Genomic DNA, 24288 nt, shown 5'->3' on the forward strand with positions numbered 1-24288 from the left:
TATAAACATAGAAAATTAATTAAATTTAAAAGAAAATTTCACTACAATAACCAAAAAAAAAAAATTTAACTTGATTGTAGAGTTAAGCCGAAACTCCAATTCAATAATTAAAAACAATCCAAATTTATTTAAAAAAAATAGAAGTTGAGTAAAAGAGAGAGAGAGAGAGAGAGAGAGAGAGAGTCACATGATATTTGAAGTTTTTGTTATATTTGGAATCACCTGAAACTTTGATAGGTAGTAGAATTTTAGTTAAATTCTATGAGCTAAAAAAATATAGGAGAAAGTCCAAACTAGATATACTTAAAGGCACACTTCTATTTTAACTTTTTAAGACCAACTTGCATGAAACTTTTGACATGTTAGGCCTTCATATGTCAGTGTTTTGTTGTCTGGATCAATTGCTCTTGAGAACGACCATTTGTTATTGCATATTTTAACCAAAATTTTAAGTTTTTAGCTTTTTAATGTCTTGTGTTTTTATACATATTTCAATTTATACTATAGTTTATTTCCAAATAAATTATGTTTCTGTTGGAATTATAAAAAAAAAAAAAAAACACATTTCATACCTGGAATATTAATCCAAAAAATTTATGTAATATCATTGTACTTTTTAATTATATTCCTTTAAAGAATATCGAATTCTCTCACACATTGTGTGGGTCAACAATTAGTTTGACCATAATAAAACTTGGACTATTTAACCCACACAAATGATAATGTAGTACTGATCCAGTTAATGGGTGTTCTTAGAGAATTTAGAAAAATTTTAATACAACTTTTATGGCAAATAAAAAAATTTGTCAAAAAGGTTAGTTGTTGTTTTTTTTTTTCCTATAAAAATTTTCTAAACTTATTTTCTTAACCAATTTTCTTAGAGCAGTTTTTAACTTTCTAGAAATTTTGCAAGTATGGAGGATATAATATGAAGATGTAATCTAATGGTGGATTTGTCAAAATTAATCTCTAATAAAAAGATATTGAGTAAGATTGTAGCATAAGTTTATAGCCAATTTTGTAACTAAATGTTGTCATTTTTTATTTTATAGGTAACTCTGACCCCACACACACATATAAAGAGAGAAGAAAGACTATCAGCTTTATTTACTCAAATTAGCCATATTGGCTTGAACAAAATTCAAAGATTGGGAAACATCCACCAACCACATGGTACAGTTTGAAAAATTTATTGCTAATCTTGCCAAACTGTGAGTAGCTTTATTGTCATCTCTCTTAGTATGAGAGTGAGACAATGTGGAAAAGGAACTAGAGAAGAGCAGTGGCGACTTCAGGAATTTTTTCTAGGGTATTCCTCAACAAGCACAAATTACACAATCTAATAAAAAAAAAAATTTATATATTGACAACAACAACAATAAAAAAACAGGCAAATACATAAAGTTTACAATTGCTTTCTACGAGTTTTCATATTTTGAAATCGTTGCATGATAGTCTCATTATTAATGCTACAATCTACATCTTTTTCAACATACACAACCAAGCTACATTTGAAATTTTTGTTTAGTTGTTTCATTAATTTGTTTGTCTTTTATAAACTATAATTTGTTATATTGTTATTTCATTAATTATAAAATTATTAATTGTTGTTTAGTCTAACATAATTTAACTTATTTGTCTTTTATAATGTATTGTTTAATTATACTGTTTTAATTATTGTTGTTTAGCGTAACAATAAACTATATTGCTTTAATTTGTTTGTCATTAATTATACTGCTTTTTTTTTTTTTTTAGGGTGATATACTGCTTTAATTTGTTATATTGTTTAGTCTCATGTGCATATTACACATTTACACTAAGATGTGTAGCCAGCCATGTGCGGTACACATTACACATCCCATGTGCAGCACAATAATTAAAGTAGTGTAACCCGGCCCCATGTGCCCATCTACCCCTACCCCACTTAACAGACAAGCACAAGCCTCATGCCTAATGCCCTCAATCACAATAGCCAGTTGCCAATCAGAAAATTTCACAATCACAAATCACAATATACATTACAATAAAAGACAATCAGTATCTCACCAACACCATCACACATTGACCAACACCAATGGATAAGAATAAGATAAAGCCAAATTTAAAAAGTCAAAAAACAGGCAAATAGGCAAATATTAAATTATTAATAAAGCTAAAGAGTAAAGGCCAGCCAATCACAGACTATTTCAAAAGAGAGAGAGTTAAAGAATAAAGAGAGACACTCTCAATGGCATTTTTCATTTTGTAGTTTTCATTTCAGATTCAGATAAAGAAAGAGAGACTGAGAGACTGAGAGAGAGAGAGAGAGAGAGAGAGAGAGAGAGAGAGAGAGAGAGTCAGAGAGAAAAAGAGAGAGAAATACCTTGAGGGATGGAGCACGAGCACCGAGCATTGGAGCAGCTTTGCAATTTGCGATAAGGGGCGATCTGCGATGAGGGAGGGAGCACCAAGCATCGAGCGATCTGCAATGAGGGGCGATCTGCAATGAGCGACGACGACGATGACGAAGACGAGCGAGCTGCGAGCGACATGACCGTGGGTTTGGTTTGCTTTGTATTGGGTTTGGGGTTTGGTCTACTTTGTATTGGGGTTTGGGGTTTGCTCTGCTCTGTATTGGGGTTTGGTTTGTGGGTTTGATTTCTGATTGAGTGATTTGCTAATTGCTTTGTATTGGGGTTTGGCTTTTATTTATTTATTTATATTATTTTAAAATTTGAGAGTGTTCCTAATTTTGTGATTGAGGGAGTTCTCGATACAGATTATATATAAAATTTTTTTAATTATTATATATAATTTTTTTTTTTCAGTTCAGGGTGTTCCTGGGAACACCTTGAGCTGTACGTGGCGTCGTCACTGGAGAAGAGGCTAGCATCCTTAAATAATAACCCATAAGTCGCTTACCCTGATTCCTCGTTTTCCAAGGCCTTTAATACTACCTCCGAATCTCCCTCTAAAATAGCCCAATGTATGCCAAACTCCAAACCAAACTTGAGGGCTCTACTTGCTGCCATGGCCTTGACCTCAACTGCTTGATAGGCTTGGGATAGTTGTTGAACCAAGGAAGCAATAACCAACCCTTGGTTATCCCGGATAACAACTCCAATACTTGATTTGTTCATGTACGGCACCGAGATCCCAAGACCCATATAGGCCCTTGGGCCCAGGCCCAACGGGAACAGCCCCATTGCCCTAAGCCTTTCTTGGATCTGCCTTAGCGTAAAAACTAATTTTGGGTCTTGAATTCTGATAAGTGCTCGGCATAAGCTTTCCCGAACAAGCGTATGAACCGTGTCCGGGAAAATCATGATATGCTCGGTAAACAGCATTACCGAGCACGATTGACTAAGCTGGAACCAAGTTCCAAAGCCATAATTGTTGCACCCCACTCTCACCTAAATACCCACTTAAATCAGATAATATTGGACTTTCAATAGCACTAACGGAGGCTGAAATCGTAATCTCACCACTAACCTTAGCTATAAATAGCAGAAGTTTGGGAGGAAGAGGGGGTTCAGAAAAATAGAGAGAAAACAGTCAAAGGAGAAGAAGATACTGAGTGTTGCTTTGAGTCTCTCTGCCGAGAACGACCCAGAGTAGGAAATCCTTAAACCCACTACAAATAAATTGTGAGCCTAAGTGAATTAAGGCCCAACAGTCTCATCCTTGGTTCCCACAATTGGCGCCCACCGTGGGGCTCTCCTATGAAACTGTGGTTCGACTGAGACTCAAAGAAGGGAAATGTCTGAGGAGCGATCAGGAGGGCGTGCGCCGAGCAGCTTCATAGGATCTTCTCGGGGATCAACCTGGAGGGAGAGAAGGCAGAAAAGGCGGGAGGATAGGGAGCACCCCAGAGGAGAGGAAAGGTCCGGATTGGGAGAAGGGTCGGCCCAGACACACCGAACGATTTCAGGCGTCTCGGCGCATCGGCAGTATGATGATAGAGACCGAGAACTGGAGCGGTTGCGCAGATTGGTAATGGATTTGGAGTTGGAACCAAGGGGTCGGCGCCAAGAAAGGAATCGGAACCCCTAGCAAAGGAGAAATCGGGGCGAGGAGGGCTCCAGCCGATCTGGTACGCAACGATTTCGAGACCGATCACGCTCTCAAGAGTCACACCGGCACTCCCGGGAGACATGTCATCAACGGGACCGTTCACGGTCGCATGGATACGATGACCGAGGGTCAGAATCGCCGGAGGAACGGCAGCACCACAATGCCGCCATGGACTCCATGAGCCGAGCCTTATGGATGGCTGCCCAGTCGCCGTTCTCCGACAAGATTGAACGGGCCCCTATGCCGAGCAGATTCACGCGACCGCCATTCAATTCCTACGAGGGGAAGACAGACCCCGTGGAGCATGTCAGTCATTACATCCACATGATGTCTTTGCTTGCACACAATGATGCATTGATGTGTAAAGTATTCCCCTCTAGTCTCGGCTCAACGGCCCTAAGATGGTTCAATGGGTTACGGAAATGCTCCATACATAGCTCCGCCGAGCTGATTCAAGAGTTCGGCAGTAGATTCGTGACATGCAGCCGAGTGCAACAGCCGGTTGACGCGCTACTTTCCATAAAGATGAGGGTCGGAGAAACCCTTCGGAGTTATGCCAGCCGATACTGGGAACTCTACAACGAGATTGGTGGAGGGAATGAGAAAATTGCGGCAAGCACCTTCAGGATGGGGCTCCCCGAAGACTCTGAATTACGGGAGTCGTTGAGGAAAAGACCCCCTGAGGACATGAGGCAACTAATGAGACGTATAGAGGAGTACAAACGCCTGGAGGACGATCGGCTGCAGAGCAGGGGGAAAGCTCCGTTACTTGGGAGATCTCGGCAAGGCGTTGTGCCGGCAAGACCCAAAAAAGATTTCAGAATGCAGGAACCAGAGGTGCAAATCGAAGGGGTTAATGTGGCGTTTAAAGAACCCGTGCACAAAATTTTGGAGTGGATCAAGAACGAGTCATTCTTCAGGTGGCCAAACAAAATGTGGGGCGACCCGTCTCGGAGGAACCAAAACCTATACTGCACCTATCACAGAGACAAAGGACACACCACCGAGCAGTGTCAGGTATTAAAAGATCATCTTGGGCAGCTAGTAAAGGCAGGGTACCTGAAAGAGTTTGTTGTAGACTCCACTGACCGAGAAGCCGGCTAGGGCGTCCAACAGAAAAGGAACCCCCTCCCGCCTCCACTGGGGTAATCGAAGTCATCCATGCTGCACCAAGAGGAACGGCAGCAGCAAAAAGGGTATTAACAGTGGCTTGCACGGGAGGAGATTCAGCCGAGAAGAAGAAGAAAGTTGAACGGCTGACCATCTCGTTCGGAGAAGACGATTTGGAAGGAACGGTCCAACCTTATGACGATACTTTGGTGGTGACAGCCCGGATAAGCGGGTTCCTGGTGAAGAGGGTAATGATCGACCAAGGGAGCGGGGCTAACGTCATGTACCCAGACCTCTTCGAAGGGCTCGGATTGAAGACCCGGGATTTGGCGAAATATGACACGTCGCTGGTCTCATTTGACGGGAGAGTCGTAATTCTCGAGGGACAAATCTCTCTCTCGGTGGACATGGAAGGCAAGGGAGTTATAGTTACCTTCATAGTAGTCCGATCATTCTCACTGTATACCGCAATCCTGGGGAAGCCATGGATTCACGCCATGAAGGTTGTTCCGTCCATCCTCCACGTGAAAGTAAAATTTCCCACTGAGTATGGAGTTGCCGAGGTGAGGGGGAACCAACAAGTGGCGAGGTAGTGTCTTGTCGCCGCGGTCAGATGGAAAAATGAACAGCTTGGACAAGCTGAACAGGCCAAGAAAGAAACTTCATAGCAATTACAGAAGCCCCGAGGGGAAACGGGGGCGGACGTGGTCGAGGAGGTATTGAAGGTTAGAATTCTTCCAGATATTGACAGGTATTTCCAGATAGGTACAAGCATGAATGACCGGGAAAGGGTAGAGATGTTGTTGTTCCTTTTGCAGAACGTAGATGTTTTCGCATGGAACTCATATGAAGTGCCCGGCGTAGATCCTGAGTTCATTGTCCACAAACTCAACGTGGACCCATCATTTCCCCCGAAGAAGCAGAAACCGAGAACTGCATCAAAGGAACATGTCGACGCAGTAAACCTGGAGGTCCAGCGGCTGAAGGAGGCCGGAGTCATAAAAGAAATATTCTTCCCGAGATGGCTAGCAAACACTGTTGTAGTGAAGAAGAAGAACGGTAAATAGAGAGTTTGTGTGGACTTCACAGACTTGAACAGGGCGTGTCCCAAGGACCCATTCCCAATGCCCAAGATTAACCAACCAGTAGACGACACGTATGGGCACTCGAGGATGAGCTTCCTGGATGCCTTCCAGGGCTACCACCAGATTGCCTTGGAGCCCGAGGATCGAGAAAAGACAGCATTTATATCCCTGAATGCAAATTATCACTACGAGGTCATGCCGTTTGGATTGAAGAACGCCGGGGCCACGTACCAGCGGATGATGACGAGAATGTTCCGAGAAAAAATTGGATGTACGGTTGAAGTATATATTGACGACATGGTGGTAAAAATCAGAAAAGAGTCACAGCATACGGAAGACCTCCAGGGAGTATTCGAGATACTACGGCGGCATAAATTGCGCCTGAATGCCGAGAAGTGCACTTTCGGTGTGGGGGCTGGCAAGTTCCTAGGTTATCTGATCTCTACTCGGGGAATAGAGGCTAGCCCCGACCAAATAGAGGCCGTGAACCGCTTCAAACCACCAAGCAATCCCAAGGAGGTGCAAGTGCTCACTGGAATGTTAGCCGCCCTAAATTGATTCATCTCCAAGTTTGCCGATTGCTGCCGGCCGTTTTATCAACTTCTGAAGAAGTGGAAGGGGTTTCATTGGGACGAGGGATGTGATGAGGCTTTTCGAGAGCTGAAAGAATACTTGGCAAAGGCGCCAAGGCTGACGGCCCCGGAGCCCGGGGAGGATTTGTTTATGTACCTCTCAGTCACCGACCATGCCGTAAGTGCTGTGTTACTAAGGGACCAAGGAGTACAAATGCCAGTGTATTACATAAGCAAAACCTTGGTAGATGCCGAGACAAGGTACCTGCCCCTGGAGAAGTTAGTTTTAGCCCTGGTGCACGCCACTAGGAAGTTGCCACATTACTTCCAGGCTCATACGGTGTTCGTCCTCACCGAGTATCCATTACAGTCACTGTTAAAGAGATCAGACTTCATAGGCCGAATTGCCAAATGGGGGACTCGGTTGGGATCGTTTGACATAAGATACCGACCTAGAAGCTCGGTGAAGGGACAGGTTCTCGTAGATTTCATCGCAGAATTCACACCCAAGAACGACGGCAAGGTAATCTGTAGTGCAGAAATTCGCCCGTGGAGGGTATTTGTGGATGGCGCTTCAAATGCTATGGGGGCCGGGGCTGGTATTGTCATAATCACCCCTGAGGGCATACGATTGGAACACTCCTTCAGATTGGGATTCAAAGCCTCAAACAATGAAGCCGAGTATGAGGCCCTACTGGCCGGTTTGAGGGTCGTATTGCATCTAGGCGCAAAAGATGTTGAGATTTACTCGGACTCTCGGCTGGTTGTTTATCAGATCACAGGTGACTTCGAGGCTCGGGACTCTCGAATGAAAGCTTATCTAAGTGCGGCCAAGCAGATTGTCGATCAATTCGGAACGGTAAAGGTGTCCCAGGTAGCTCGGTCACAAAACAAACACGCCGACTCACTCGCCACGTTAGCCTCATCGGCTACCGAGGACACACCATGGCTAGTCACAATAGAACTTATAAGGGAGCTAAGTATCAGTGTGAAGAGTATTCCTGACCAAGCCAGAGTAGGGGTTGCGAAGGTAGCAGTAGCCAATCCGTGTTGGATGAACCCGATTATAGATTTCCTTGCCGAGGATAAAGTTCCGGAAGATGAAGACGAGGCTAATAAGATTCATCTGGTGGCTCCCCGGTACTGGCTGTCTTCGGACCACAAATTGTACCGAAGGTCCTTTGCAGGCCCTTACCTTTTATGCTTACATCCCGAGAAAGTTAGAGAGCTTCTGACCGAGCTACATGAGGGAGTGTGTGGCGGCCATGTTGGGGGACGATCTTTAGCACACAGAGCGATGACCCAGGGGTTTTGGTGGCCACAGATGCAGAAGGATGCCGCTGAATATGTTCGGAGCTGCGAACAGTGTCAAAAGCACGCCCCTTTGATCCATCAGCCTGTAGGTCGTCTAAATCCTGTCAGCAGCCCATGGCCGTTCGCGCAATGGGGGCTTGACATCCTCGGACCATTCCCCCGAGCAACAGGGAACCGTCGTTTTGTATTGATGGTTGTAGATTACTTCACAAAATGAGCGGAAGCCGAGGCCTTGGCAAATATTCGGGATACTGACGTGAAAAAGTTTGTATGGAAAAACATAGTCACAAGGTTTGGGATGCCAAATTCCCTAGTAACAGACAATGGACTACAGTTCGATAGCAAAGTTTTTCAGACCTTTTGCAGCGAACTCGGCATCAGGAACAAGTATTCAACCCCGGCTTACCCATAAAGCAACGGCCAAGCTGAGGCAGTGAACAAGACTATTTTGAACGGGCTCAAGAGAAGGTTGGACGGGGCGAAAGGAAGATGGGCAGAAGAGCTACCCAATGTATTATGGGCTTACCGTACGACCCCCAGAAGATCCACGGGTGAGACCTCGTTCTCTTTGATGTACGGAGCAGAGGCTGTGATACCAACTGAGGTAAGCTTATGCAGTGCACGGGTAGCAGGGTTTGACCCCGTCCAGAACGCCGACCTGATGATGGAGCGTTTGGACTGGTTAGAAGAATGCAGGGAAGCCGCGACCATACGGCTTGCCGAGTATCAGTAGAAACTAGCCCAAAAATACAACCGAAATGTAAAGGGGAGGGAATTCAGTGCCGGAGAACTGGTGCTAAGAAAAGTCGTGGGAAACATGCGAGACATAGCTGCAGGGAAGCTTGCTCAAATCTGGGAGGGACCGTACAGAGTTATAGCCATCGCTGGTGCAGGGGCCTACTACTTGGAAGACCTTGACGAGAGGCCGCTTCCTCGGCCGTGGAACGCCAACAACTTAAAGAAGTTCTACGCATGACCATCCGTGTAAGGCAGAACTTGTATTTTGCTAAAATTAAGATTATGATGAAGTTATTTGTATATACTGTTTTTGGTTCCGTAACTGCACACCAAGAGAATTACAAATAAAATCTCTAAGGACAGAAACCTGACCCTCGGCTCGATTAAAATCGCCGAGCAGGTGGAAACCTTATAACTAAAATCTCTAAGGACAGAAACCTGGCCCTCGGCTCGATTAAAATCGCCGAGCAGGTGGAAACCTTATAATTAAAATCTCTAAGGACAGAGACCTGGCCCTCAACTCGATTAAAATCGCCGAGCAGGTGGAAACCTTATAACTAAAATCTCTAAGGACAGAGACCTGGCCCTCGGCTCGATTAAAATCGCCGAGCAGGTGAAAACCTTATAACTAAAATCTCTAAGGACAGAGACTTGGCCCTCGGCTCGATTAAAATCGCCGAGCAGGTTGAAACCTTATCACTAAAAGCACAAAGGACAAAAACCTGGCTCTCGGTTAAGCTAAATTCGCCGAGCGGGTGAAAGCCTTATCACCACTAAGGAATAAAAGGATAAAAAAACAAGAACATCACCCTCGATAGAATCACAATCACCGAACATACGGGAACCCTAACCCTTTACAAACGCTGAATCCATTGGCGCTCTCGGATTCTCCAAAGCACTGCGCAATAGGTTTTGAGGGTATCATTCCATTAAACGGCCAAAACACTGGCAATCCAAGCAAAACATACAAATAGATAGAAATTCATTCAACGGATTAAAACGAAAGTCAGAAAAGGAAAACGGTTTACCAATCCAACAAGTAAAGGTAATTGTTCGTTCACCACATCCCGGTGACATAGGCAAATAAACCATTAATTTGGAAATGCGATAAAAATAAGTAAAAGCATAAAAGGACTGCAAAAAAAAAAAAAAAAAAAAAAAATCAGCTGGAGGGTCGGGCCGGGTTCGTCACTTCTGGCTGGTCGGTCAGAGGGAAACGGGAGTCTTCGCCGAGAAGGTCCTGCACAGTCGGGATGCTGGTGGCTTCCATGTCCTCTGGCTCGGCATGAGCGTCAATTTGTTCAACCAGCTCCCTCATGCTTGCCGTTTCCTCCTCATCAACAGCAGCCGGGGGATCCTACACGGCAGTAACAGGGCTAGGAAAAGGAATTTGGCCGGGGTCCCTCAGGTGTGAATCCTCTGGAACTCCCAGTGCTTGGAGAGCGGCGAACCACCCGCCCTCAAAACCCAGGTTTTGAGCCTGGGCCACTACCGGCTCTGCAGATCTCTCGGCATCAGCAAAGCCTTCGTTGTACCACTTTTGCTCGCAGGCCGCCAGGGCTGCCCTAAGGTCAGCCAGTTCCTCGGCATTGGAAGTATTGAGGCTGATGGCTTCAGCTAGCTTGACCTCCGTTTCATTCTGCTTAGTCAAGTGCTCCGCACATCTCTTTTCCGCCAATGCCCTGTTCTTCTCCGCAGCAGCAGCCTTCTTCTCGGCGGATTCAGCTACCTTTAGCTTTTCCTTGGCCGTTTTGGCCGCTGACTCCCGCGCCCCCTTTTCGCGCTCAACTTCCTCGGCAAGATCCCGTACCCGGCCAGCCACTATGTGAGCCAGTTGGGCAGCCTAGCAAGCACAAAAGTTAATAAGGAAGCAGAAGTGAATGTATGGGAAGAAATAAATAAACTAAATAATTACCGCAATGGCGTGCCACTCTAACTGGCGCCCTACAGACTCCTCAGATCCCTCCTCGAAGGCGTGCACGTCCTCAGGAAGAAGAAGACCTTCGGCCAGAGTCTGGGCAATACGGCCACCCTCGCCTTTCTCCCACATCCGAACACAGGTGGTTGAAGGCAATGGCTTGCCGTCCAATAAGAACTTGGGCTTCCATGCTGGAGCCACTTGGGAGGAGGACGCAACCCCCGTACCAGCCTGGGTCTGCGGCTCACGGATAACGATCCCCCCTGTTGGCTGGGGAGGAGTCTGGACGGCAGCATCTCCCGGGCCCGTGGAAGGTTGATCGGTTACCTTTTATTTCTTACGGGCCCATCTAGCCTGAGAAAAGGGTGGAGGCTGAGGCCCCTGGCCCCGGCCCTGAGAAGGTGGGGGCGGGTTGGGCTGCGGTGCACCGGGCACGAAACGGTCAATGGTCATGACCTTTCTTGACACCATCCTTCCGCCGGGTTGGATAGCTTCAACCAACAAGGCAGCTGCTTCAACCACTGGTTGCTGAGGCTCGGCTGAGGGATTCTCGGGCTGCGGCTGCTCTTGAACAGGGCCCTCTTGTTGGATAGCTTCGTCGGCTAACTCTCTAAGGCGCCGAGACACCCGTTCCGCGGACTCGTCTCGTAAAGGGGGTAGCTCGTCCGAGCAGGTGAAGCGCCGTCCAAAATCCCTCGCCTCCCCGGTTGTAAGTTTCGGTGGCAAGAAGTTCGCGTACCGGACGTCTATGTATGACAGCAGGGGATTGTCAACTAGAAGTGCCTGCTTAAAGTTTTGCCAGGTGGAGTAAACTGGCTCTATTCCGAGGATCAGGTGTGAAGCTCGGAGTTGTCCGTCCCAATGCACGTATATCTCGGAACGAAGGATGAAGTTCAAATCCTTGGCGTGGACGGTTCTGATGTCCGGAACAAACACTTTGCCGTCTGCAAAAGAACAAGTGTCATATCAGTATCTGATTATAAAGATTTACTTCAATAAAAAGAAAAGGAAAAGTGGAGGAAAACAATTAGATCAAGGGATTGGTACAAACCCACTTCACGCCGTGAAAGGGGGTAAGGGACGTCCCCGGTAAACCAATTGCCGCGCACCCGAACGAACTCCCCGGCGGAGTTCCTGTTCGAATCAGGTAGGCATGATATCAGCCGTACCCGATTATCTCGTGTCTTTAGGTAATAGTTGGAAGCTTTGTTCCCACAGAGGCTATATATATGGTTAATGTCATGGTAATTTAACTGTAAATCAAAGGTATGGTTCAACCTACTGATGCAGCTAACTACCCGGTAAAAGTTGGGGGAAAGCTGGTCGGGACACAGCCCGTAGTACCTAAGTGTATCGGTCAAAAGGGGATCCACGGGGAACCTAACCCCGGCTTCTAAAATTGCCATCAGAGGAAAGAAGGCTGTACCAAATCCTCGGTGGAGAGCAATATCACTCTCGTGGCAGTAAGCCACATCCACGTCATCGGGAATACTAAATGTGCTCCTAAAGGTGGCCAAGGCATCCGGGGACTCTAGAAGATAAGAGTAACCCATCTATAACACCTAATGCTATGAAAGGGAACTTGAAGAAATAAGCTGAAGGAATAGAAAGGGGAAGAAAAACTTACTTTGGGTTCTAAGGAGGAAGGGAACACTGGGCAGGAGAGTAAGCGCACAGAGAGTTGGTCGGCAGAGAGTAAGCGTGAAATATCAGAGGTGGAGGAAAAATGAGAGAATGTTCTGTGGGGAACTATTTATAGAGTCAGAAAATGGGGCAAAGAAACGTTTAATCAAGCAATAAATGGGCACGATTTACGAACGGCCCTGCGAATGCCAAACGTAACCGATACGAGCGCCGCTCCGGTTCTCGAAGTGTCAGGTAATAATGACAACTGTACCTGGCGTCGCGAAAGGGCACGTCTTTTGAGATGAGCATTAATGAGAAACCGTAACCACGACTCCCAGGCCATAAAAATCTCCGAGGTCAAAAGGCTCAGCCAGCTCCTTGATTCTTCCTGACAACCGGGTATGAATCAAGGGGGGGCTAATGTACGGCACCGAGATCCCAAGACCCATATAGGTCCTTGGGCCCAAGCCCAACGGGAACAGCCCCATTGCCCTAAGCCCTTCTTGGATCTGCCTTAGCGTAAAAACTAATTTTGGGCCTTGAATTCTGATAAGTGCTCGGCATAAGCTTTCCCGAACAAGCGTATGAACCATGTTTAGGAAAATCATGATATGCTCGGTAAACAGCATTACCGAGCACTATCGACTAAGCTGGAATCAAGTTCTAAAGCCATAATTGTTGCACCCCACTCTCACCTAAATACCCACTCAAATCAGATAATATTGGACCTTCAATAGCACTAACGGAGGTTGAAATCGTAATCTCACCACTAACCTTAGCTATAAATAGCAGAAGTTTGGGAGGAAGAGGGGGTTCAAAAAAATAGAGAGAAAACAGTCAAAGGAGAAGAAGATACTGAGCGTTGCTTTGAGTCTCTCTGCCGAGAACGACCCAGAGTAGGAAATCCTTAAGCCCACTACAAATAAATTGTGAGCCCAAGTGAATTAAGGCCCAACAGTCTCATCCTTGGTTCCCACAGTTCACCTTTGCAAAAACAACCTTGTAATAATTAATCTTAAAATAATTCTTCGGGGGTGGCAGCCAATTTGCTCGATGTTGTTGCTGTCGCGGCTTCATTGGTGGCAACAATGCTTTGAACTCCTCATATCTGTCTTTAGTTACTTGAGCTAGGTGGTCCGTGGGGCAACTAGGTTAATGGAGATGAACTTGGTTTCTCTGGTTCTAGATAGACCAAACTGTCGTGGCAAAAAGTTCAGGTGCTTTGTTATTCTTCAGAATCCATGCAGTGAGGGCTTTAAAATCCTGGAAATATACTTGACTTCGAAAATCCGAGACTTTCTCGGCTGTCTAGATTATATAAAGCTCGAAGCACGACCAGAGGGCATACAATGGATTCTCTGTAGTTGCTACACATCAATCACAAGTTGGGTATGAAATTATAGTTCGTCGAACTAAGTTACCCTTCGTTGGCAAAGAATTTATACAAGCCCTCCAGATCAAATTCTTCACCTTATTTGGATATTCTAAATCCTAGATTTCTTTCCATAAGTCCTTCTCCAAGCCCGGTGGTTCTTTTATGATGTTGAGTAGCTTCTTCCTTCAAGAATCGATAGCTTGATTTACATGTGTATTTCCCATCTTGCTCCATAGGCCAAAAGAGAGTCCTCCACCACAACCAGAGACAAAGGGATTTTCTTAATTGCATTAGCTTCTTCAGGCACAAAAATACCTCCAATCATACCACTGTAAGATAGATTTCCATACATAGGAACCTGAACAAATAGGGAAAAACGAAGCTTTAAAGATTCTGTAAAAGAGAGAATCCTTGTTATTTAGGACCCTCCAAGCTTGTTTTTCTGGCAAAGAATCATTAAACAAGGTTAGGCCTCTAAAGCCCATCCCACCAGCCATCTTGGACTTCATTAGTAGGAAACTGTTCTCACACATACCATCATTAGATCCAACCATCTTGAACAAAAGCCCATTTTTCTCATGAGTTTTTCTAGAAAAATCCATCCCACTCAATCATATACCAAAATTTGATCATATTGTTATTTATATTTCCTTTGTTGATATCATAAATGACTCATTAAATTATTGCTAAAAAAAACCTACCTAAAATATCTTTTATTTTTTATAATACACGTTTTTTTTTAATAATTATTTTTAATCTATGATGTCCACTCTTAAAGATTGTTCTTAGTTTTTGGAGTATGCAAGAATTGAACTCTAGGTCTTTTATTTGATGACAAGAGACTTTTACCAGTTCAACTAATTAGAATCCATAAAACAAGGCTTAAATGATTGATAAAAGAAAGGAAAAAAAAAAAATACACACACACACACACAATTGCCTTGCATTTATCTATGGGCTAAACTTAGATACAATACTCTTAAACTTCTCTCTTAAATTTTAGCCATTTGTCTATTTTAATAGCTTAGTAAGTGGGGGATTTTGATTTGCAAGTAAATCAGAGATCGAGACAAAAGAAAATCAAATGGAAACTGTGAATTCAAAAAAGTGCTTAGAAGATCTTAAATTTCAGCCACTAAATCATTGAAGAAGAAAACTAGATGGCTTCAGTTCAGATTTTTGTTACAATATAAGTGTCTCACATGACTTAAGTACTAGTTTAATCATGTGTATACAAGCCCTTGGGCACCATTCTCTTACAAGTCGGTCGATTTTTAAGAGTGAGTTCTACCCATGAGTTTGTATCAATCTTTCTAACTTCTCCCATCAAATCTCACAAGAAGAAATCTAAATTTAATAAAAACTACCATCCTTCAATAGTTTTTTTTTTCCTATGCTTTCTTGGGAACCAAATAGAGTTCAAACCAGATGGTTACTGTACCATAGCATAAACAAATGTTCTTGGAGACGGTAAAAAAAGAAACAACAATAAGAAGAAATTTTCTAAGAGAGAGAACGTGTAGGATGGGAAGAAGTTGGAGAGATTTGAATTGAAGAAGAACACAACTACACATCTCTTTTCTCACGGGCCAGGGAAGGGAAATATATATATAAAGATGGGATTTTGTTATTATCAGTTGTTGTACTATTTAAGACATTGTATCTAAGTTTTGACCATTTATCTATGATTTATAAAAAAAATACATATGAAATGAATAATTTTTCATTTTTCTTGATTTCATCAAATATCTCCACGACATGTAAGCCGGTTTTGTTTCTTAAGAAAAAAAAATAGTCTTAAGTGCAACTACAATTTATTTAACATATATATATATATATATATATGTGTGTGTGTGTGTTACTTTTGAAAAAAAAAAAGAAAAAGAAAAAAAAAACTACCACAATTCTTGAAAATAAAATTATTTCTCTTAGTCCATTTAGATTTTATTAGCTTTGTGAGAGAAAATAGTAATTAATGAGATCCTTCCTCAAGTGAGATCCTTCTAAATCCAATAGGAAAGTCATTTCTGTGAAACATAGTCTATGACATTACTCATTCTGCAAAGATAACTACAAAAAATTAATTTAAGAAAATTATTTTCTAACTTACATACTGTGGGGCCCAATAATTTATGGGCCAGGCCCACTTGCTCACGGGGAGTCCAAAGGCCCAAACCAAAAAAGGTTATGGCCCGGAGATGCAGTCGATGACAGTTTAGTCCTCGGCAGACCCAAAGCCCCATTGAGAAGATGGGTAAAAAAGAGATATAGGAACAAATTTGTAAGGATACCTAAAATATCTTGGGAAAGTTATCCTTACTACCTTTCCCAGATAAGACTCTGCACCTAACAGAGCCGTATTCTTCAGCTTTATCAACCATCCCCGACAATTCTGGGATTGGACTGATGGGACAAATATCAGTCTTGTAAAGGTCGACCCTACACGTGGACGAAGGACAGCGAACGCGGGCTAGTATAAAAGAAAAAGTAAGTGAATCTGGAGAAGGGCTCTGATCCTACCTCCAGAAAGAGAGACTCCATGGGGAAAACACCTTAATGAGACATGCACATCATAGAAAAAACCCACCGTTGGGTAACCGGGGTAAGACCTTAATGATCCTCGGATCAAGTCCGAGGAGCCCAACCCCATAGGATGCGACGCTGTAGGGCTTAAATGTTCAAACCCAACTCCTTTTTCTACAGGAATTCCTCTAAAATCAAGACCGGAACATCGCCCCGTGACCAAAGGCAAGCTTTTCAAGCCCACTCTCTACAAATCATATTGTGAGGGATCTTTCATGTGCGAGCCCAACATCATTATTGGGCCGCAAAAGAATCGTGTCCCTACAATTGGCGCCGTCTGTGGGAAAGTTTGCGCGTTGGCACAGGTGGCGGTGGAGTCAACTCTCTAGCAAGCGGAAATTCCTGGGGTTTGCTCCGTCTCCGGCGACATACAGTTGTTGCTCCGGCATAAACTTCTGCTAGGGGCTACGCCTTGCAGTGCCAAGGGCGCGGGCATCTCTAGGGGCTTCCGGCCTCAAGCCAACTTTCCCCGCCTTGGTATAAGGGCTTATGGTCGAAAAATGAACCAAGTAAGAAGAAAAAATCACAAGTTTTGGACAGAACCAAGACCTTGCATGGTCCTCGGACTCAAGCCTATGGGGAAACCAAGTACAAAATAAGTTTTGGACAGAACCAAGGCCTTGCATGGTCCTCGGACTCAAGCCTATTGGGAAACCAAGTAAAAAAAAAAAAGAAATCTCATAAGTTTTGGACAGAACCAAGGCCTTGCATGGTCCTCGGACTCAAGCCTATGGGGAAACCAAGTACAAAGAAGAAAAAATCACAAGTTTTGGACAGAACCAAGGCCTTGCATGGTCCTCGGACTCAAACCTATGGGGAAACCAAGTACAAAACAAGAAATCTCGTAAGTTTTGGACAGAACCAAGGCCTTGCATGGTCCTCGGACTCAAGCTTATGGGGAAACCAAGTACAAAATAAGTTTTGGACAGAACCAAGGCCTTGCACGGTCCTCGGACTCAAGCCTATGGGGAAACCAAGTACAAAACAAGAAATCTCGCAAGTTTTGGACAGAACCAATGCCTTGCATGGTCCTCGGACTCAAGCCTATGGGGAAACCAAGTACAAAACAAGAAATCTCGCAAGTTTTGGACAGAACCAAGGCCTTGCATGGTCCTCGGACTCAAGCCTATAGGAAAACCAAGTACAAAACAAGAAATCTCGCAAGTTTTGGACAGAATCAAGGCCTTGCATGGTCCTCGGACTCAAGCCTATGGGGAAACCAAGTACAAAACAAGAAATCTCGCAAGTTTTGGACAGAACCAAGGCCTTGCATGGTCCTCAGACTCAAGCCTATGGGGAAACCAAGTACAAAACAAGAAATCTCGCAAGTTTTGGACAGAACCAAGGCCTTGCATGGTCCTCGGACTCAAGCCTATGGGGAAACCAAGTACAAAACAAGAAATCTCGCAAGTTTTGGACAGAACCAAGGCCTTGCATGGTCCTCGGACTCAAGCCTATGGGGAAACCAAGTACAAAACAAGAAATCTCGTAAGTTTTGGACAGAACCAAGGCCTTGCATGGTCCTCGGACTCAAGCCTATGGGGAAACCAAGCACAAAATAAGTTTTGGACAGAACCAAGGCCTTGCATGGTCCTTGGACTCAAGCCTATGGGGAAAAAGTAAAAAAAAAAAGAAATCTCATAAGTTTTGGACAGAACCAAGGCCTTGCATGGTCCTCGGACTCAAGCCTATAGGGAAACCAAGTACAAAGAAGAAAAAATCACAAGTTTTGGACAGAACCAAGGCCTTGCATGGTCCTCGGACTCAAGCCTATGGGGAAACCAAGTACAAAGAAGAAAAAATCACAAGTTTTGGACAAAACCAGGACCTTGCATAGTCCTCGGACCCAAGCCTTTGGGGAAACCAACTACTTGTAAGGAAAAACTACATTACATGGACTTTGGGATTTATCTGAGGGAAACTCTCCACTAACAATTGGGTTAGTTCCTAAATTGCGAGGATTCTCAAGTCTGCTTTCGGATCTGCAGCACCAAAGGGATCGATGCGATATAGAACAATATGTCGCCTGAAAAACAATCTGAGTTCTCTACTGCTCAGTCAACCCCTCGGATGGATTATTTAGAGATTATCATTCTCGGACGGTATTCTCGTACTTATCACAGAATATTCAATTGTTACCTCGGTTAGTTTCCTAAGTTTAACTTACTATGAATTATCGTCGTAATGCCTGGTAGTGTTGATAAATCAGAATTAGTTGAATTACGTTTCAAGGTTTCCCGTTCTAAGTATCATTGAAGAAACACACACATGGAGCACACCCTTTCACAAAATAGTGTTGCAAAAAGAATAGTATTCAAAACAAGTAAATAAATTTCCCTTTTTACTGAAACAAAGAAATAGTACAGCGTACAATGAAAAGCTGGAATCAGCTTACGTCAAAGCTCACTACATAATTGAAAAGGAAAGATACAAGAGAATAAGATAAAACCGAGGAGGTAGCACAGAGGAGGGGTTGGCTACTGCTTCAAGACCTGGTTCTTCCTCAATGCTTTTGCATGCCCATAGCTCAGGCAGCAAAAGAACTCAGCTTGGGGCCTGCACCGTCGAAGAAAGGGTGCAGAGAGAGCCCAGCTTCAGGCTAGCGTAGCTGAAGAAAAGGTGCATGAAACCCAACTTGAGCCTCACATCGCTGAAGGAAAGATGCAGGGAGCCGGAAGTTGAGGAGCCTTCACCAAAAATTTGCCTGCAACAAGGCAGAGGCGCTGATGGCGGAGAATCTTTCTTCTGACACACCAAAATTCTGGCATGAACAGAACCTGCTTCGGATTTTGACTAAAAGAGGGAGAAACACCCTTTCCCCTCTGTCGAAACGGAATATTCTCTTGAATTTATGCCTCCTTTGCCCGTACATCACTATTTTGAGTCTCAGGAGGACACGGCGCCTCTGTGGCGGAGAGAGTTCCTTTTCCCCAACCCTCGCCTCAAACATGATATACTAAGGGAGAAAACTGAAGGACTTGTGCGTAGGTAAAGCAACTTTCTCTCCTATTTATTTAAAAAGATAAGGTGGTGGCATTTAATTCACGCAGCGTCCCAAGGAACGCTACAGACAAAATGTCCCGGCTCGATTTCCAACGCCATCTGCAACCATGAGATTAAAGGAGTCTCGTGAAGGCACACCTCGAACACTGGGACGCCAAAAAGTACCGCGTGACCAAAGACTACGGAAATACCTCTTAATCTGTGGGCCTAGTAAATTCGCGACCCAGGCCCGTTCTGCATGGGGGCCCAGGGACTACGGCCCACGCCGAGGGATAGCCGTTGCCGAGGACAACCTCCTGCTCGGCACCTTGTGAAACACCTGAGGAAAGGGAGAAACTGAACTATGGTCCTCGGACTCAAGCCTATACCAAAAAAAAAAGAAAAAAAAAAGAGAAGTTTTGGACAGAACCAAGGCCTTGCATGGTCCTCGGACTCAAGCTTATGGGGAAACCAAGTACTCAAAAAAGTTTTGGACAGAACCAAGGTCTCGCATGGTCCTCGGACTCAAGCCTATGGGGAAACCAAGTACTCCAAAAAAAAAAAAAAAAAAAAAGAAAAAAAAAAAAGAGAAGTTTTGGACATAACCAAGGCCTTGCATGGTCCTAGGACTCAAGCCTATGGGGAAACCAACTACCCGGATGGGAAAGTCCTCGGCTCAAATACCACAAAATGTTAAGGCCAGTAAGAGTGCTAGGATGATGGCGAGACGCTCCACTATTCGGTAGCCTAAGGGGGTTGTTCATTTTTGCGGGTGATATGTCTTCGAATGATTACTTCCTACACCGCATAAAGCATCCAGTTCTAATCTCGGCATTGTTTCGGGCAAGTATCGTTATTCACAGGTGCGCATTACTATGACAAACAACTTTATTAAAGTTATGGTGACATCTTTTTATTAGCAAGTATTTTGGCCTTAGTCGTCATTGATTCAAATGCTATATTATTGTGCCGAGCAGCGCTTGCAAATTTATAAAAACATAGAGACAGAACATGCGAAATAAAATAACAACAATTTTTATTAATATGAAAAATTATTACAACGTACAAAGAGGGGCTCAAACAAGCCTATACAAAAGGTAAACTGCCGAGGCAACGGTAACATCCGCAGTACAGATCAGTGAATAGTCAGGTGTCTTTTAAACTCGTCTTCAAAGTCTCTCCAATCTCTGCCTCAGTATTGCTCATATTAAGATAAGAACTTTCTTTGGAAAAAGATGAAGGAGAAGGAAGAAGAAGATGAAGGAGAAGGAAGAAGAGGATGGAGGAGATGAATGAAGAAGATGGAGGGGATGAATGAGGAAGATGGAGGACATGAGTAAAAGAAGGAGGAGAAGAAGAGGGAAGAGATGAAAAGAAAGAGAAAGGAGCAAAAGAGGGACAAGTGAAAGTACCAGGATGGATCTGGTGCTGGGAAGACTAAGAAAGGGGGGCGGAGGGGGGCACCAGTGAACAAAGAGAGGAAGAAGCAGAGGCACTTAGTCCCTGCCTCGTTCCTGACTCCTAACACACTGGGGCCATATTAGGTATGCTCGTAAGAGAGCGGTTGGTTATGATGATGGGAGTTCTCGACTCAGTCACGCCGAGAGTTTGACGTGATGAGCCCCTGCTTTGGATTTTGGCTGAAAGGAAGGCGAGACAAGTCTTGAGTCTCCGCTATCCTTGCCCTGACCGAGCCATTTCGAGCTTCGTTAGGACACGGTGTTTCTGGGAGGGGAATGGTTTTTTCATTGCTTACTACTTTGGTGAGTGTATCTCAGGTTAAGGTATAACCGGAGAGTAAAAGTAAACTCCGGAAGAAGTCTAAGGGTTTCAAATTTTGGGGGGATTAAAGGGATTCATCTGTGGGAGAAACAACTCTTGTTTCTCCTCTTTATATAGGGGACGAAGGGGAGAGTATTTAATGTGTCAGATCTCCAAGGAAATCTGCAAACAAGAATACACCCGTTTCGTTCCCCCACACCATCGATAACCGTTAAATCTGGGAGGTCTTGTAAAGGGAAGATATTAAAGACGCGCTTCGGATAACCAAACGGCATAGGCGCATCATGAAGAAATTAAGAGCAGCATCTTGTGGACCGGTACACTTCCTGGGCAGGTGAAGAGTCGCCAGCGTCAGTCAAAGGCTGAATTAAGTGAGTCACAATAAAGGTTTAGTATTACCAAAACCCCCCACTCCAACCAGGATGTTGGACAGTAGGGTTTTGAGGGGCTATTGTGGGGCCCAATAATTTATGGGCCAGACCCACTTGCTCACGGGGAGTCCAAAGGCCCAAACCAAAAAATGTTATGGCCCGGAGATGCAGCCGAGGACAGTTTAGTTCTCGGCAGACCCAAAGCTCCATTGAGAAGAGGGGTAAAAAAGAGATATAGGAACAAATTTGTAAGGATATCTAAAATATCTTGGGAAAGTTATCCTTACTACCCTTCCCAGATAAGACTCTGCACCTAACAGAGCCGTATTCTTCAGCTTTATCAACCATCCCCAACAATTCTGGGATTGGACTGATGGGACAAATATCAGTCTTGTAAAGGTTGACCCTACACGTGGACGAAGGACAGCGAACGCGGGCTAGTATAAAAGAAAAAGTAAGTGAATCTGGAGAAGGGCTCTGATCCTACCTCCAGAAAGAGAGACTCCATGGGGAAAACACCTTAATGAGACATGCACATCATAGAAAAAACCCACCGTTGGGTAACCAGGGTAAGACCTTAATGATCCTCGGATCAAGTCCGAGGAGCCCAACCCCATAGGATGCGACGCTGTAGGGCTTAAATGTTCAAACCCAACTCCTTTTTCTACAGGAATTCCTCTAAAATCAAGACCGGAACATCGCCCCGTGACCAAAGGCAAGCTTTTCAAGCCCACTCTCTACAAATCATATTGTGAGGGATCTTTCATGTGCGAGCCCAACATCATTATTGGGCCGCAAAAGAATCGTGTCCCTACACATACTATTGTCCTTTTCTTCGCATCCAGATGCAAAAAGTATCTACTTTTTATTTTTAAGTATCTATTTTAGATTCTCAAAACTTTATTTATTTTACTATCCCATTTTACAATTTATTTTATCCATTTTACAACTCACTCAACATCTCAATTTTTATTTTTACATAAAACTCAAAAATAATATAAACTATACTTTACATACAACTCAAAAATAATATAAACTATACCAATAAATAATATAAATAAATCAATTTTACAGTTATGTGACAACCAGATAAAGGATGTTTTTGGTGGGTGAGGTGTAAAATAGCAATTGGAGGGTTTTACGCTCCAATACTAAGGGCATGTTTGGTAATACTCTTCTAAGCTATTTTTTGAGAACATAAACATGCCTAAATATAATAAAAAAAATTTAAAAAATTCTATTATGATTATTCAACACAAAATTACAGAAATCTTGGCAATATGGATTCCTTTTCTCACATTGGGTGTTCTTTATTTTTTTACATTTTGAAAGACAAAATAGTTTGGTTTTGGGGACTTGGATGTATACCTGCTTAGCTCCTACAGATAGGGGTGAAGCTTTCTTCAAAAATACTAACACCTCGGAACATATTATTAGGAGGAGTGCTTCTGAGATCAAAAAATTCAAGAGCTTTGCTTTTGATATCATATAAATACCATCTTTGTGCATCGCCTGAAAATACTAGTATTTTCCCTATCCTGAGGCATGATACACATTCTGGATATGAGTCAGAAGCATCATATTCATATTGTTGGAAATCCTCAAAAAAGACTCTAAATCGAAATTCCCATTGAAGATTCTCCAGCATGATATATATATCTAAGTGTTCCCCATTGTGTTCGACGAAGTCAACTAAACACAACCTCCCTTCTTCATGTTCTGCCAAATCCAAAGTCTTTGAAGGGCGCATGTCAACTTGTGGAGGTAGACCGATTTCTTGGAATGTTTCATCACTAACGTTAAATGCTGTAATGTGATGATACTGATATTGATTTTGATTTTTGGAGTAATTCAACCAGTAGAAAGTACCATTAATACAGAATGTTATATTATTAGAAAAAGGATAGGACGATGGGATGTCAATAATCCTCCATGATGAATTCGAACGACCCACGGTTATTATTGCAGCCTTGAAGCCAGAAAGTGGAGTCTGATTAAACACGTCTCCATACACATAGTGAAAGATGCTCAATACTTTATATTGCTTTGTCAGAGGACAATATCCAAATCCAGATAATATAACAGACCTTCGCGAATCTGGAAAAGCTGGAAAAGCATCGCGAGGACAAGGTGGGAGACTAGCAAACTCTCCTGTAGTGGGATTGAATACATCAAAATCTTGGCCATCGTTCAAGCAGATCAAACCGCCCAAGGAATGTACTTGGCCGATACTCCAGTACCGCGAGTACATGTTTGATCTAAATACCTCTTTTTTCAAGAGAGTCTTAAACCTACCTCCTACTTGTAAAGAACGTATTTCAAAGGAAATCTTGCAATCACCAGAATCAGGAGAATCACGATGGGTGTGCAAGCAGACGATCCCACGAGATGTTTCCCTCAAGCGCTTCAAGTGTAAAGCTTCGAAGTCACTGATTAACGCAGACCATGCCTTACACACGCACTTCAATCTGAACACACAATCCAGTGGAAGCCGTGAGAATATATATGAGAATATATGGAGGATGATATCATGTGGGAGAGAATCGTAACTGCTGCCTCCTTCCATCGTTCTTATTTCTTCTTCTTTAGCTTGATTATCTGAAACACAGTAATATACTAATAACGTGTAATAGTCGCGCATATATATACAAAAAATAATTTAGGGTTAGATGAGAGAAGGGCCCAAGCCCAATACACAGTACCGACAAAAATAATAAAAATATTGTTCATATATATTTTACTCAGGGGGATAAAGTTAATTTGACAGAATTTGACGGAT

At 43.6% G+C, this 24288-nt stretch overlaps 1 protein-coding gene across 1 annotated transcript; it reads right to left on the reverse strand.

Moving 5' to 3' along the window:
* Positions 1-13996: 13996 nt before the first annotated feature.
* On the reverse strand, positions 13997-24075 carry LOC115969458 (putative F-box protein At1g26515). Its single transcript, XM_031089120.1, has 2 exons — positions 23062-24075; positions 13997-14149 (listed from the first exon to the last, which is right to left on the reverse strand). Exons 1-2 carry the CDS (start codon positions 24073-24075, stop codon positions 13997-13999), a joined length of 1167 nt encoding a protein of 388 aa, XP_030944980.1.
* Positions 24076-24288: the final 213 nt, after the last annotated feature.

Source organism: Quercus lobata, chromosome 2 (assembly GCF_001633185.2).
Source record: "Quercus lobata isolate SW786 chromosome 2, ValleyOak3.0 Primary Assembly, whole genome shotgun sequence".
NCBI lineage: Eukaryota > Viridiplantae > Streptophyta > Magnoliopsida > Fagales > Fagaceae > Quercus > Quercus lobata.